The sequence below is a fragment of the Staurois parvus genome, unplaced genomic scaffold (assembly GCF_062004578.1).
Source record: "Staurois parvus isolate SC_StPar_1 unplaced genomic scaffold, SC_StPar_1.0 ptg000119l, whole genome shotgun sequence".
NCBI lineage: Eukaryota > Metazoa > Chordata > Amphibia > Anura > Ranidae > Staurois > Staurois parvus.
The window spans coordinates 2,028,933-2,040,678 of record NW_028317915.1 but is presented as its reverse complement, the minus strand read 5'-3'; the positions used below and the strand labels follow the sequence as shown (position 1 = coordinate 2,040,678).

General features: G+C 45.9%; 1 protein-coding gene across 1 annotated transcript in view; it reads left to right on the top strand.

Moving 5' to 3' along the window:
• Window positions 1–80: 80 nt before the first annotated feature.
• LOC149467201 (phosphatidylinositol 3-kinase catalytic subunit type 3-like) overlaps window positions 81–11,746 on the top strand; it is a gene marked incomplete at its 5' end in the record, with an annotated part of 189,300 nt that continues 177,634 nt past the window's right edge. The window contains 3 exons of the mRNA XM_089672075.1: window positions 81–302; window positions 4,743–4,874; window positions 6,468–6,596. Coding sequence (XP_089528201.1) covers window positions 81–302; window positions 4,743–4,874; window positions 6,468–6,596 — 483 coding nt within the window. The remainder of the gene's footprint in view (window positions 303–4,742; window positions 4,875–6,467; window positions 6,597–11,746) is intronic.

Here is an 11,746-nt window from a genome sequence, read left to right as displayed (position 1 = left end):
GCCACATTCCGCATTAAACAGCTGCCATTAATAAATTGTCCGCTGCCCATGACGCTGCATGTCTTGTGTTGTGAGCACAGTGCCGGCTCTTGAAGGGGAGCGGATCGTCTCCCAACAAGCAGATAACGTGTACATCGAGTAATGAGCGTAAAGACCTCATTCCCGCTCTCTGTTTTCTGGCTCAGGGCGATAAGTCTGTGCGAGTGATGCGTTCGCTGCTGGCGACACAGCAGACCTTTGTAGATAGACTGGTTCATCTCATGAAGGCAGTGCAGCGTGAAAGTGGAAACCGGAAAAAAAAGGTAAGAGACTGCTCCTCTGTCCGTCTGTGGCGGCACTCCGCCGTCTGTTCTTCTTGATCTCTTTTCTTCTTTGCAGGGCTACGTGGCTTAAGGCCTGCTGGATTGTCACAGTCCTTCGTAATAGATATTTGGCTATCCATAATATCAAATCGGATTTACAAATTGAAAAATGAGCATAAACCTCTCTTCACTCAAATATAAACTAAATATATGATATTAAAAATAACAAATCTGAAGGATGCAGCACAGGGATCGCTGGTGTGTTTCCGCTACCAAGCGGCCTTTCCTCTGCTGTGCCGCTCTCCTTGGCAGCTCCTCTTTCCTTCCCAGCAGATCTGCTCTTGGCCACCTGACTTCACCTTTCCACCCAAAGCCAACACATGTCCCCCATGCCTATCGCTGACCCTCCATTGCACACATCCTTGCTACTATTTTGGGCCATATTAAATGTTCCCCGCCCACAACGCATCACTTCACCCCCTGGTCGCAACACATTCCTCCCTTACTACTTCACAGCACCCACCCTCCCACCAACGGCACATCCCTTTTAGGTCACATTGTACCCCCCCCACTCACCGGGCATTATTCACTGCCCACTTCACCCCCTGAACATAGCATATGACTTGTTGGCCACAGTGCATCCTTGACTGTCCACCTCACCCTGCCCCCTACTCACAGCATATCCCTTCTAGGTCACATCGTACCCCCCCACTCAGTGCATCCATGACCGCCCACCTCACCCTGCCCCCTACTCACAGCATATTCCTTCTAGGTCACATCGTGCCCCCCCACTCTGCATCCCTGACCATCCACCTCACCCTACCCCCTACTCACAGCATATCCCTTCTAGGTCACATCGTACCCCCCCCACTCAGTGCATCCATGACCGCCCACCTCACCCTGCCCCCTACTCACAGCATATTCCTTCTAGGTCACATCGTACCCCCCCACTCAGTGCATCCCTGACCATCCACCTCACCCTACTCACAGCATATCCCTTCTAAGTCGCATCGTACCCACCCCCCCCCCCCCCCACCCCCACTCACAGTGCATCCCTGACCGCCCACCTCACCCTACCCCCTACTCACAGCATATCCCTTCTAGGTCACATTGTACCCCCCCCTGCCCTCACAGTGCATCCCTGACCGCCCACCTCACCCTACCCCCTACTCACAGCATATCCCTTCTAGGTCACATTGTACCCCCCCTGCCCTCACAGTGCATCCCTGACCGCCCACCTCACCCTACCCCCTACTCACAGCATATCCCTTCTAGGTCACATCATACCCCCTCTACTCCGTGCATTATTCACTTCCCATTTCACCCCCTGGACATAGCACATGCCTTGTTGGCCACACTGCTTCAACACCGTACATCCTTGACTGCCCAGCTCACCCTACTCACAGCATATCCCTTCTAGGTCACATCATACCCCCCCCCCACTCACAATGTATTGTTCCCTGCCCACTTCACCCCCTGGGGTGCATTCCTGACCATCCACCTCACCCTGCCCCCTACTCGCAGCATATCCCTTCCTGATCATCTCATCCACCACTCACAGCTCATTCCTGCCCACCCCACACCCTGCTCACAGTGCATCTTCCCCCCCAGCCACCTTACCCCTACTCAATCATATCCTTCATCTCCACAGAGAACATCCCTCCTAGTCAAAGTCATCACCTACTCATTGTGGATCCTTCCACAGATGCCTCATTCCCCACTCACAGCACATCCCTCCGTACACAACTCACAGCACATCCTTCCTTCGCCAGCTAACACAGCACATCCCTCCCTACAGAACCCACAGCACATCCCTCCCTACAGAACCCACAGCACATCCTTCCTCCACCACCTAACACAGCACATCCCTCCCTACAGAACCCACAGCACATCCTTCCTCCACCACCTAACACAGCACATCCCTCCCTACACAACCCACAGCACATCCTTCCTCCACCACCTAACACAGCACATCCCTCCCTACACAACCCACAGCACATCCCTCCCTACACAACCCACAGCACATCCTTCCTCCACCACCTAACACAGCACATCCTTCCTCCACCACCTAACACAGCACATCCTTCCTCCACCACCTAACACAGCACATCCTTCCTCCACCACCTAACACAGCACATCCTTCCTCCACCACCTAACACAGCACATCCTTCCTCCACCACCTAACACAGCACATCCCTCCCTACAGAACCCACAGCAAATCCTTCTTCCGCCACCTAACACAGCACATCCCTCCCTACACAACCCACAGCACATCCTTCCTCCACCACCTAACACAGCACATCCTTCCTCCACCACCTAACACAGCACATCCTTCCTCCACCACCTAACACAGCACATCCCTCCCTACAGAACCCACAGCAAATCCTTCTTCCGCCACCTAACACAGCACATCCCTCCCAACACAACCCACGGCACATCCTTTTTAGCCACCTAACCCAGCACATCCATCCCTACATAACCCACAGCACATCCTTCGTCAGCCACTGGACACCGCATATCCTTCCTAGTTCAAGTCACCTCCTGCTCGCCATGCACCCTCCCTAGGCCATCCCCAAACTTCTCCTTCTGGAATGCTTTTGCTAATGTGTTATGAAAATGGTGGTGTATATGATAGCGCTCCTTCCCAGCATGCACCTGCTTCCAGAGACTAGTGCTGTCACTCAGACCTCATTAGTTATCTCCTGCTGAGCAGCGTGGTTGGATAGCAGTGGGGGAGGAAGGTGAGCGGTTTACCAGGTTAGCTCAGCAGCCGCAGCATGGATCAGAACAGGACTAAGCACTACATGCGCTTTGTCTCCTTTGGAATTCAACAATGCTTTTCAAGTTGTGCTAATTTTCTGTAACAGATGATAATTAATGTCAAACAGAAATTAGGTGTTTCGAGAGGTTAAAGAAACCCCCAAAAATCTCTAAATGTCCTTGAATATTCCTGGACTGTATGAAATTAAAAAAAGAAAATTAAGTAAAATACTAGACCTCATATTTTTGAATGTTGGATGTTCTCCGTTGCATCCCATCAGATTCTTTTTTTAAGCTGTAGACAATTTTGGTAGCCTTCTGCAATAAAACCCTTCAGAATATTTATCCCTGAGACCCATTGTAGGTATTGGTCAGAATTCAAGTGTATATTGGTCCAAATTTTAAATCCTCTATTGCTTTCCATATTGGATTTCAGTGTTTTCTAGCCTACTCCTATTAGGCCCCATTCACGCTTATGAATGGAGATGTTGGTGATTATGCAGAAGGCAGAAGACCCAGTGGGCGATCCTAGCAATTAGCTGGAGGGGTGGCAGCCCCATTGAAGCAGTGGGAGGCTGATGGCTCCCTCAGCTAATCGTGGCCGCTCACATGTAATGGGAGGCTGTTAACCTCCCAAAGCTTTCAATGGAGCTACCCCCTGCAATTAATTGGTTGGAACCCGCACTGGTTCCCTGCATGTAATTATAGGTATGAATGGGGCCTTAATCTGAACTACCATTTTTTTTCAACTCTTTATGAAGGTCCCCACATGTTCAATTCCTTAAGTTACATGACACCCTGTGAGTAGGCACTGCTGTGTCACACGTTTCACAGAGCCTGCCTTCTGAACTACCCAAGTGCTGAGAGGAGCAGTTTTGGGAGGCGAAGTCAGTACAGGAATCACTGCTTGCAGGCAGCAAGGTACCATGGGATATGTAGTCCTTAGTAATTGAAAGAAATGAGCATAGGAGAAGCTGCAAAGCATGCAGGGAATCAAGAAAGTTGTGTAAGAGTGCCTGCAGAAAGGATTTTTCAACTTAACTTTTATTGGTTTGTCAAATATAACTATTTTTTGTATTACTTATTGCAATGCTGATGTTGGGGGGGAGGGGGGTGTGTTTATTTTATTTTTTTTGTCTTTTATTAAACTTTCTTATATTTTTTCCCCATTACAAAAACACACATCATTTACATCCAAAATACAAACCTTTCCCTAAATTTTGCAATCCCACCTCCCCTCTACCCTGCCCCTCGCCCAAACCCCCTATTTACTCTTGGAAAGAGAAGGAAGAGCTATATTGACCACTTTCCATTCTATACCTATGAATCTTTAGCCTCAATCCTCACTTCCAACTCTTCCTTTTTCTAACTGTCCTTTTTCTTTCCCTCCAACCTTTTCTTTTCCCTTCTCCTATTCCTGCTAATCCCTTACAAAACATTCCCGTTATGCTCCTACCTCCAATCAGGTCCCTGGGCCTCCCACTGCTTCCATATAGTTTCCAGATACCTTCAGTCAGACCATCTTCCCCAATCCTTTCTAAATGTACCCGTGATACAATGCTGATGTTCTGAAATGAAAGTGTGTGTGCTGTGACCATAGAACTTCTTTTGACTAATTCCATGGTAATTACGGTTTCCTGCCTCTGGTCATATGAAGCATCATTCCATTCCTATTCACAGAATGAAAGGCTCCAGGCTTTATTAGCGGACAATGAGAAGATGAACCTATCTGAGATTGAACCGATTCCACTACCGCTTGAGCCCCAAGTGAAGATCAGAGGCATCATTCCAGAGAAAGCCACACTCTTCAAGGTGCACATTCCATACCTTTTTTAATAGACGCTTTTGTATTGTTTTTGACTTTCACAATTCCTTTTGAAATCTTTCTGTATTATACCCATTGGTTATGAAAAAGGCTTGAATGTCAAATCATATGCTACATCTGAAGAATTGGCAGCCAGTAGTATGTTATGCTGTGTACACACAGGCATCAGAATGGTACCACAATCACCGTATGCAAAGTAGTACAACTCCAAAGTGTCTATGGTAACAACATGAGCTCTTGTGGGGCCTGCATGTACATGTTAGTCTTCAGATTGACCCGTGTCCCTTTCGGAGCCCCTGTGGGTCCTAGACCCAGGTAGCCAGGATTTGCTGGCAATAGTGTCCAGAGATCTGCATCGGGAGCTAAAGAACAGGGTGCTGGAGCTTTACCATAGGAACTTATTTTTTTTTTTTTTTTTATTGCTGGTACTTGTATAACGCCATCACATTATGCAGCACTCTACATATGTTTTACATTCACATCAATACCTGCCCTCAAGGAGCTTGCAGTCTAAAGTCCCTAATGCCCCGTACACACGATAAGAAAAGCGTGCGAAAAATTTTGCGGAACCACTGATCGAACAATTTTTTCTTCGTTGATGAGCGGGATGTTTCAACCAATAACTATATTGTGAATGAAAAAATCCAGTTGAACAACAGTGAAAAATGTTGTCGTTTCACATACGTACGACCGATATGCGGTGGTATGACGGTCGTACGAAAAAATCTATCAAATGCTATCACGCATTAGCGGAAACAGAAGATGACCCGGATGTTTATGTCCAAGGAATCTTCGTAAACACAAAGGAAAAATCCAAATGTTAAAAGTAGATCGGCCTAATGAGATAATGAAATCAGAATTCTGCAGATTATATTTTATGGATCACGGTTTATGTATATACAGTCAGGTCCATAAATATTGGGACATCGACACAATTCTAACATTTTTGGCTCTATACACCACCACAATGGATTTGAAATTAAACGAACAAGATGTGCTTTAACTGCAGACTGTCAGCTTTAATTTGAGGGTATTTACATCCAAATCAGGTAAACGGTGTAGGAATTACAACAGTTTGCATATGTTCCACGTGCTGAATGTTCACAGGAATGACTGCTGTGGGCTGGGAACCACCACGGCCGGGATCCTCACTGACGGACGTACGGCCATCTTTGAAACGTTTACACCATTTAAATGTCTTACTGCGGCTGAGCGTCTCATCACCGTACTGTGCTTTGAAGTCTTCTGTAGATATTGGCAGGTTTTTTGCCGTCATTCACAAGAAACTTCATCACCACACGCTGTTCCATGTACACACGAACACTGTTGTCTGCCATCTTGATTACCGGTCTCTGGACTGGCCCGCGACATTTGCCACTTACTACTACATGTAGTACCGCCACACTAGCACCCCTTTTTATGCCTGTAAAATTAAGTCCCGGTTTGACTTGAACGCCCCTCGTATTTATATACAGAGTTTTATATAAACAGAAAAAGTATAAAGAAGCTGTTTAACTTGTATAGACTTTAGAGTGAACCCTTTTTTTTTTTTTTTTTTTTTTTTTTTCTTCTATCTGCAGAGTGCCCTCATGCCAGCAAAACTGTACTTCAAAACTGAAGATGGAGGGAAATATCCTGTTATCTTCAAGCATGGAGATGACCTCCGCCAGGATCAGCTTATTCTTCAGATAATTTCCTTGATGGATAAGGTATCAGGCAGTGTTTTTATCATTTATTTATTTTTTTACACTAAAATAATCTATGTATTCTTACCTCAGAAAAGTCTCTTCTTTTGCTCTCAGCCTTCTCCAAATTCCTATTTTTTGTTTTGTTTTCTACTGTAATATGACTTCCTGTTAGATGGTGACTACATCTGTTCTCCTTGGTCCAACTGTATGTAGAAATATAGCCACCCTCTTAGGCTACGTTCACACTAGCGCTGTGTGCAGGCGGCAGAGAGGCGTTTGGGAAGCGTTTTTACCGCTTCCCAAACGCCTCTGCCAATTCTGCACATTACAGCACATGTTGCTGTTCTAACGGGAGCGTTTGCGTCGCGGCAAAGCGGACTCCTCTGGTCGAGTCAGGAGGCGTTGAAGCCTCCTATTCTTGTCTATGATGCCGCTCTGTAAATGCCCGGCCGGCGTTTTGCGGTGCGGTTGCAGGGCGGTAACACCACTCAAACTGCATTATAGGCGTTTGTGGGGTGTTATTAACGCTCGGCAAACTCCTAGCAACCGCCGCTAAACCGCGCATGCGGCGTTTGCCGAGCGTTAAATGCTCCGCAAACGCTGCTCCAACGCTTGCCAAACGCTATAGGGGCGTTTGGCAAGCGTTGGTAAAACAGCCAAGTGTGAACGAGCCCTTACTCATTCCCAAGATGGACTGAGGACAGTAGACTATGGGATGTACAGTGTGCATGTGACCGCATGCGCAGCTCAGTGTACATTCTAAGAAAGCAGGAAAGTAGGTTTGTTTCATTGCAGAAGAGACATTTCACATCTATTCTGCGATAAATGGCCAGCCTGCTCTCAGTTTTTAATTAAGACTTTAGTTATACTTTAACGCATTCTGCACAGGGCCGGTGTACAGCAATTCCCTAGAAATGTAATTTCCTGTTTTTTGTGGTGGCTCACTGGTTTTCCCATAAGTCTGCACTAAGATGCAAGTCTTGTTTTGGGCATCTTCTGCAAGAGGAATTTTTCGTTTCGGTGAGATACTCCCTAAGGGTTAATTAACTCCAAAGGGATGCAGACCCTGCGCCTTTTCTTGTTAGTACACTGAGTGCACCTACTGATAATGAACCAGACCCCTACATTCAGCTAAGGACATGGTGAAACAAACGGCTGGTAATTCAGAGAAACAAAATGTAAGAATCTGCTACAAAGTTTGTTTACATCTCTGGAATGTACTTTGAGGGTGTTTTCAGCTCAGCAAAAATGGAATTACTCTTTAAAGTGATTATATAAAGGATAGTTTTTTTTTAAAAAAAACAAACGTGATCTGTACGTGCCATATGCAAGGGATTTGCACAGAGCAGCCCTGATTCTTTTACGGGGTCTCCTGCTGGCGCTGTCGGCTCCTCCCTCTACAGAGTGCCCCCCATACCAAGTCACTTGCTATCAGTGCACCTGTGCGGGTTCGCTCCTGAGCCATGCTGCGTCCATTGACCCCACCCCTGTTCCCTCCTCACTGGCTGAGGAGCCAATGGCTTCCGCTGGTGTCTTATGCACAGTGCTGGATTGAGATGGGGCTCGGGTAAGTCCAGACATACCTCGGTTTACGAATGAAAATGTCTCCGGTTTACTAATTTTTTTTCGCATTACGAATGGATTAATTGTTCAAAACTCTTTATAAAGTGCACTTTAAAGGCATAAATACTGTACAGGGACATGATTAAAAAGTAATTTTGTAAATGCATTGAAAACCAATGAATCCGTACTAAAGGTTAGAAAAAAATTAATTTGATTAAATTAATTGTTCAAAACGCTTTATAAAGTGCGCTTTAAAGGCATAGTACAGGGACATGATTAAAAAAAAAAAAAAATTGTAAATGCATTGAAAACCAGAGACATTTTTTTTTTTTTTTTTTTTTTCTGACCTCTGGAACAGATTAATTGGTTTTCAATGCCTTTTAAAAAATTTTTTGCAATATGAACAGATTAATTGGTTTTCAATGTATTTACAAATTAATTTTTAATCCTGCCCCTATACGGTATTTATGCCTTTAAAGTGCACTATAAAGAGTTTTAAACAGACTTTTTTCTGACCTCCAGAACGTATAAATTGGTTTTAAATGCATCCTATGGGAAACCATGTTCCGTTTTTTGCAATACGAAAAGTCCCGCAGAACTAATTACATTTGTAAACCGAGGTACACCTGTATAAGGGTGGGCTGGGTGGGGGGAGCTGCATGCAGAAAGTTTTTTTTTTTTTTTTTTTTTTTGTGGGGTTTTTTTTTATTGGTTTTGATTGGTTTTGTTTTTTTTGTTTGATTTTGTGTTTTTTTTTTTTTTTTTTTTTCTTTGTTTACCTGAAGACCCCTTTCACACAGGGTGGACTAGTCAGCGCATCCACTTGCTCAGCGGGGGATCTGCAAACAGGATAAGTGCACTCTCTTGTGTAAATGGGCCCTCAAGGTTTCAGGATACAGGTTTAGTTTAGACCAAGAGTAGGCAACCTGCGGCTCTCTAGCTGTTGTGGAACTACATTTCCCATGAGGCATTGCAAAGATTACAAAACTGACAGTTACAGCTATGACTTGCAGAGGCATGATGGAACTTGTAGTCCTGCGGCTCTGAGGTTGCCTACCCCTGTTTTAGACAAACATGCTTGCACTGATTGGCCAAAAAGTATGTGGGCCCCCCTCCAGGTTGAGTTCAGGTGTTTCCAGTGAAGGAGAAGGAAGATGAATGCTACAGAATGCAAGGACAGCAGTTTGGGGAAGGCCTTTCTCCATTCCACCATTGTGCTCATGTGCACAAAGCCAACTCCATAAAGACCTGGGGCTAGGTTGTCCGTAATATATAAACTCGGAGACTTCACTGGCGACTCACTAAATAACGAAGCAAGAAAAACAGACAAATCCTAAACTTGGAACTAGAAAAATAAACAGCATTTTTGGCTTTTATACTGTATTTCTATGCTGAATTGGCTCCCTTAATTGTGTGTGCCCCTACCGTGTGTGATGGAGAGCGGTCCTCCAACCCTGAGATCTGAATTAATCTGCACTGTCACAGAGCTGTTACTTACACCGAGCAGAAAACAAACTGTTTTTATTTATCTGTGCAAAAACACAATTAACACCCAGACGATTGAGGTTATTGGTCTCCAACCACCATTAGCAGATGAGGTTTTAATTGGCACACTACATCACCTGTCCTGCAATCAATTCATCCATTCAGTCGTTCACTTGTGTCTGACACGTCCCGGCCGCTCCGTCAGAACATCGCCGGTGAGATCTCTGGAGCTAAACCCACCTGTTGAGGCCATTATAATAGGAGCCTGTCTTTCTCCAGAGGATTCTCCATTGCCTAGAAGGCAGAAGAAACAAGTTTCCTATGCTTGGCTCCATTAGAGCTGAACTCCAGGATGAACAATTATATAAATTTGTCGTTTTATTCTTTCTTGACTCATTGAGTATTTATTCCAGATCTGTGCAGTTATCCAGGGTATGATTTTACCCCTGTGCAGGAGCTTTCTCATAAGGACCAATCACTGCTGTTTTCTCTCCTTGTGCAGGGTGACTGGTCTTGTCTCCGCCCCCTCCTGTTTTCTGCAGGCAGCCTGTAGTTGTATGGAGCCTGCTCTCTGCACAGCTCTCTGATGTCACTGCTACTTTAACCGCCTCCCACCCGCCATATAATGAAATGACGGGCGCAAGGCGGTTCTCTCGTTCTGGGAGGACGTCATGTTACGTCCTCCCACTCTAACCACGCGTGTGCGGCTCTGGGGGCGTGCAGTGCGGTGATCGGTGGTGCGCTGTGTCACTCAGACACAGCGGATCACCAATCAACGGAAAGAGCCAAAGACATCCGCTCCATTATGTGATCAGCTGTGTCCAATCACAGCTGGTCACATGTAAATAAGGAAATGCTGGTTATCGCCATTTCTCTCCTCACGAGCTGTCACGCTGACAGAGGAGAGGAGAGCCGGTAATCAGCATTCCGCGGAGGGGACATGTACACTGATCAGCAGGGCACTGATGATCCGTGTGCCCTGATGATCCGTGTAGCCCCAGCAGTGCCACCTGTCAGTGCTCATCCATGCTACATCAGTTCCTACCAGTGCACATCAATGCCAAATATCATCTGAGCTGCCAATCAGTGCCACCTAGCAGTGCCATATGAGTGCTGCCTTTCAATGCCCATCAGTGATGCCTGTCAATGCCCATCAGTGCCACCTAGCAGTGCCATATGAGTGCTGCCTTTCAATGCCCATCAGTGCAGCCTATCAGTGCCCATCACTGCAGCCTCATTAGCGCACATCAGTGAAGGAGAAAAATCACTTATTTACAAGAACTTTTTTTTTTATTTTTGGTTTGGTTTGTTTAGCAAAAAATAAAAAACCTAGAGGTGATTAAATACTATCAAAAGAAAGTCTCATAAAAATGATAAAAATTTCATATGGGTACAGTGTTGCATGACCGCACAATTGTCATTCAAAGTGTGATAATGCTGAAAGCTGAAAATTTGCCTTGGTAGGAAGGGGGTATAAGTGCCCTGTAGGCAAGTGGTCAATAGGGTAATATCTGGGTCTCTAAAGGCGTTCAATGCACACAAAGTAGATTTATATCCTTTGTGGTTATTGAGAAGTACATTTAAAGTGGCTATAAACCTCAGACATGAAATATGATCAAGCATATCCTTTTTATAGTGTGTACTTGTCTCAATTAAAAGCACTGAGTGTAATTTTGGTCTGTTTCTTCATTCCTCTGTGTGACGGAGGAAAGGCAGGACAGAACACAGAGTGGATGGCAGATGCACAAAGCTTTATTGAGACAAACAGATGGCAGTCCTTCAATACGGGGGTGGCAGAGAGGATGGATTTGCTACTAAATGGTAACGAGGGGGCCCCACCCACTTATAGTCCACTAGGAGAGCCAAGGGGGTGTCCCTGTAACAGGGGTAGTCCGACACAGGAGAGGGGTGCGAGGAGTCACCACCGCAACAGTTCAGGTAACAGTGGGGAAGCAGGTACTCACGGATCCAACAGGGTGCCTGGTCTCCCAGGGGTAGAAGCAGAACGCAGGTACCTGTGGAGTCCGGATCAGGCGGGTGGCCTCTGGCTCTGGCAGACGGGCTGTGGTAGTCTCTCCCCCTTCTGTGGGGTCTCTCGCAATCGCAGGCAAGCTTTGTCTGGT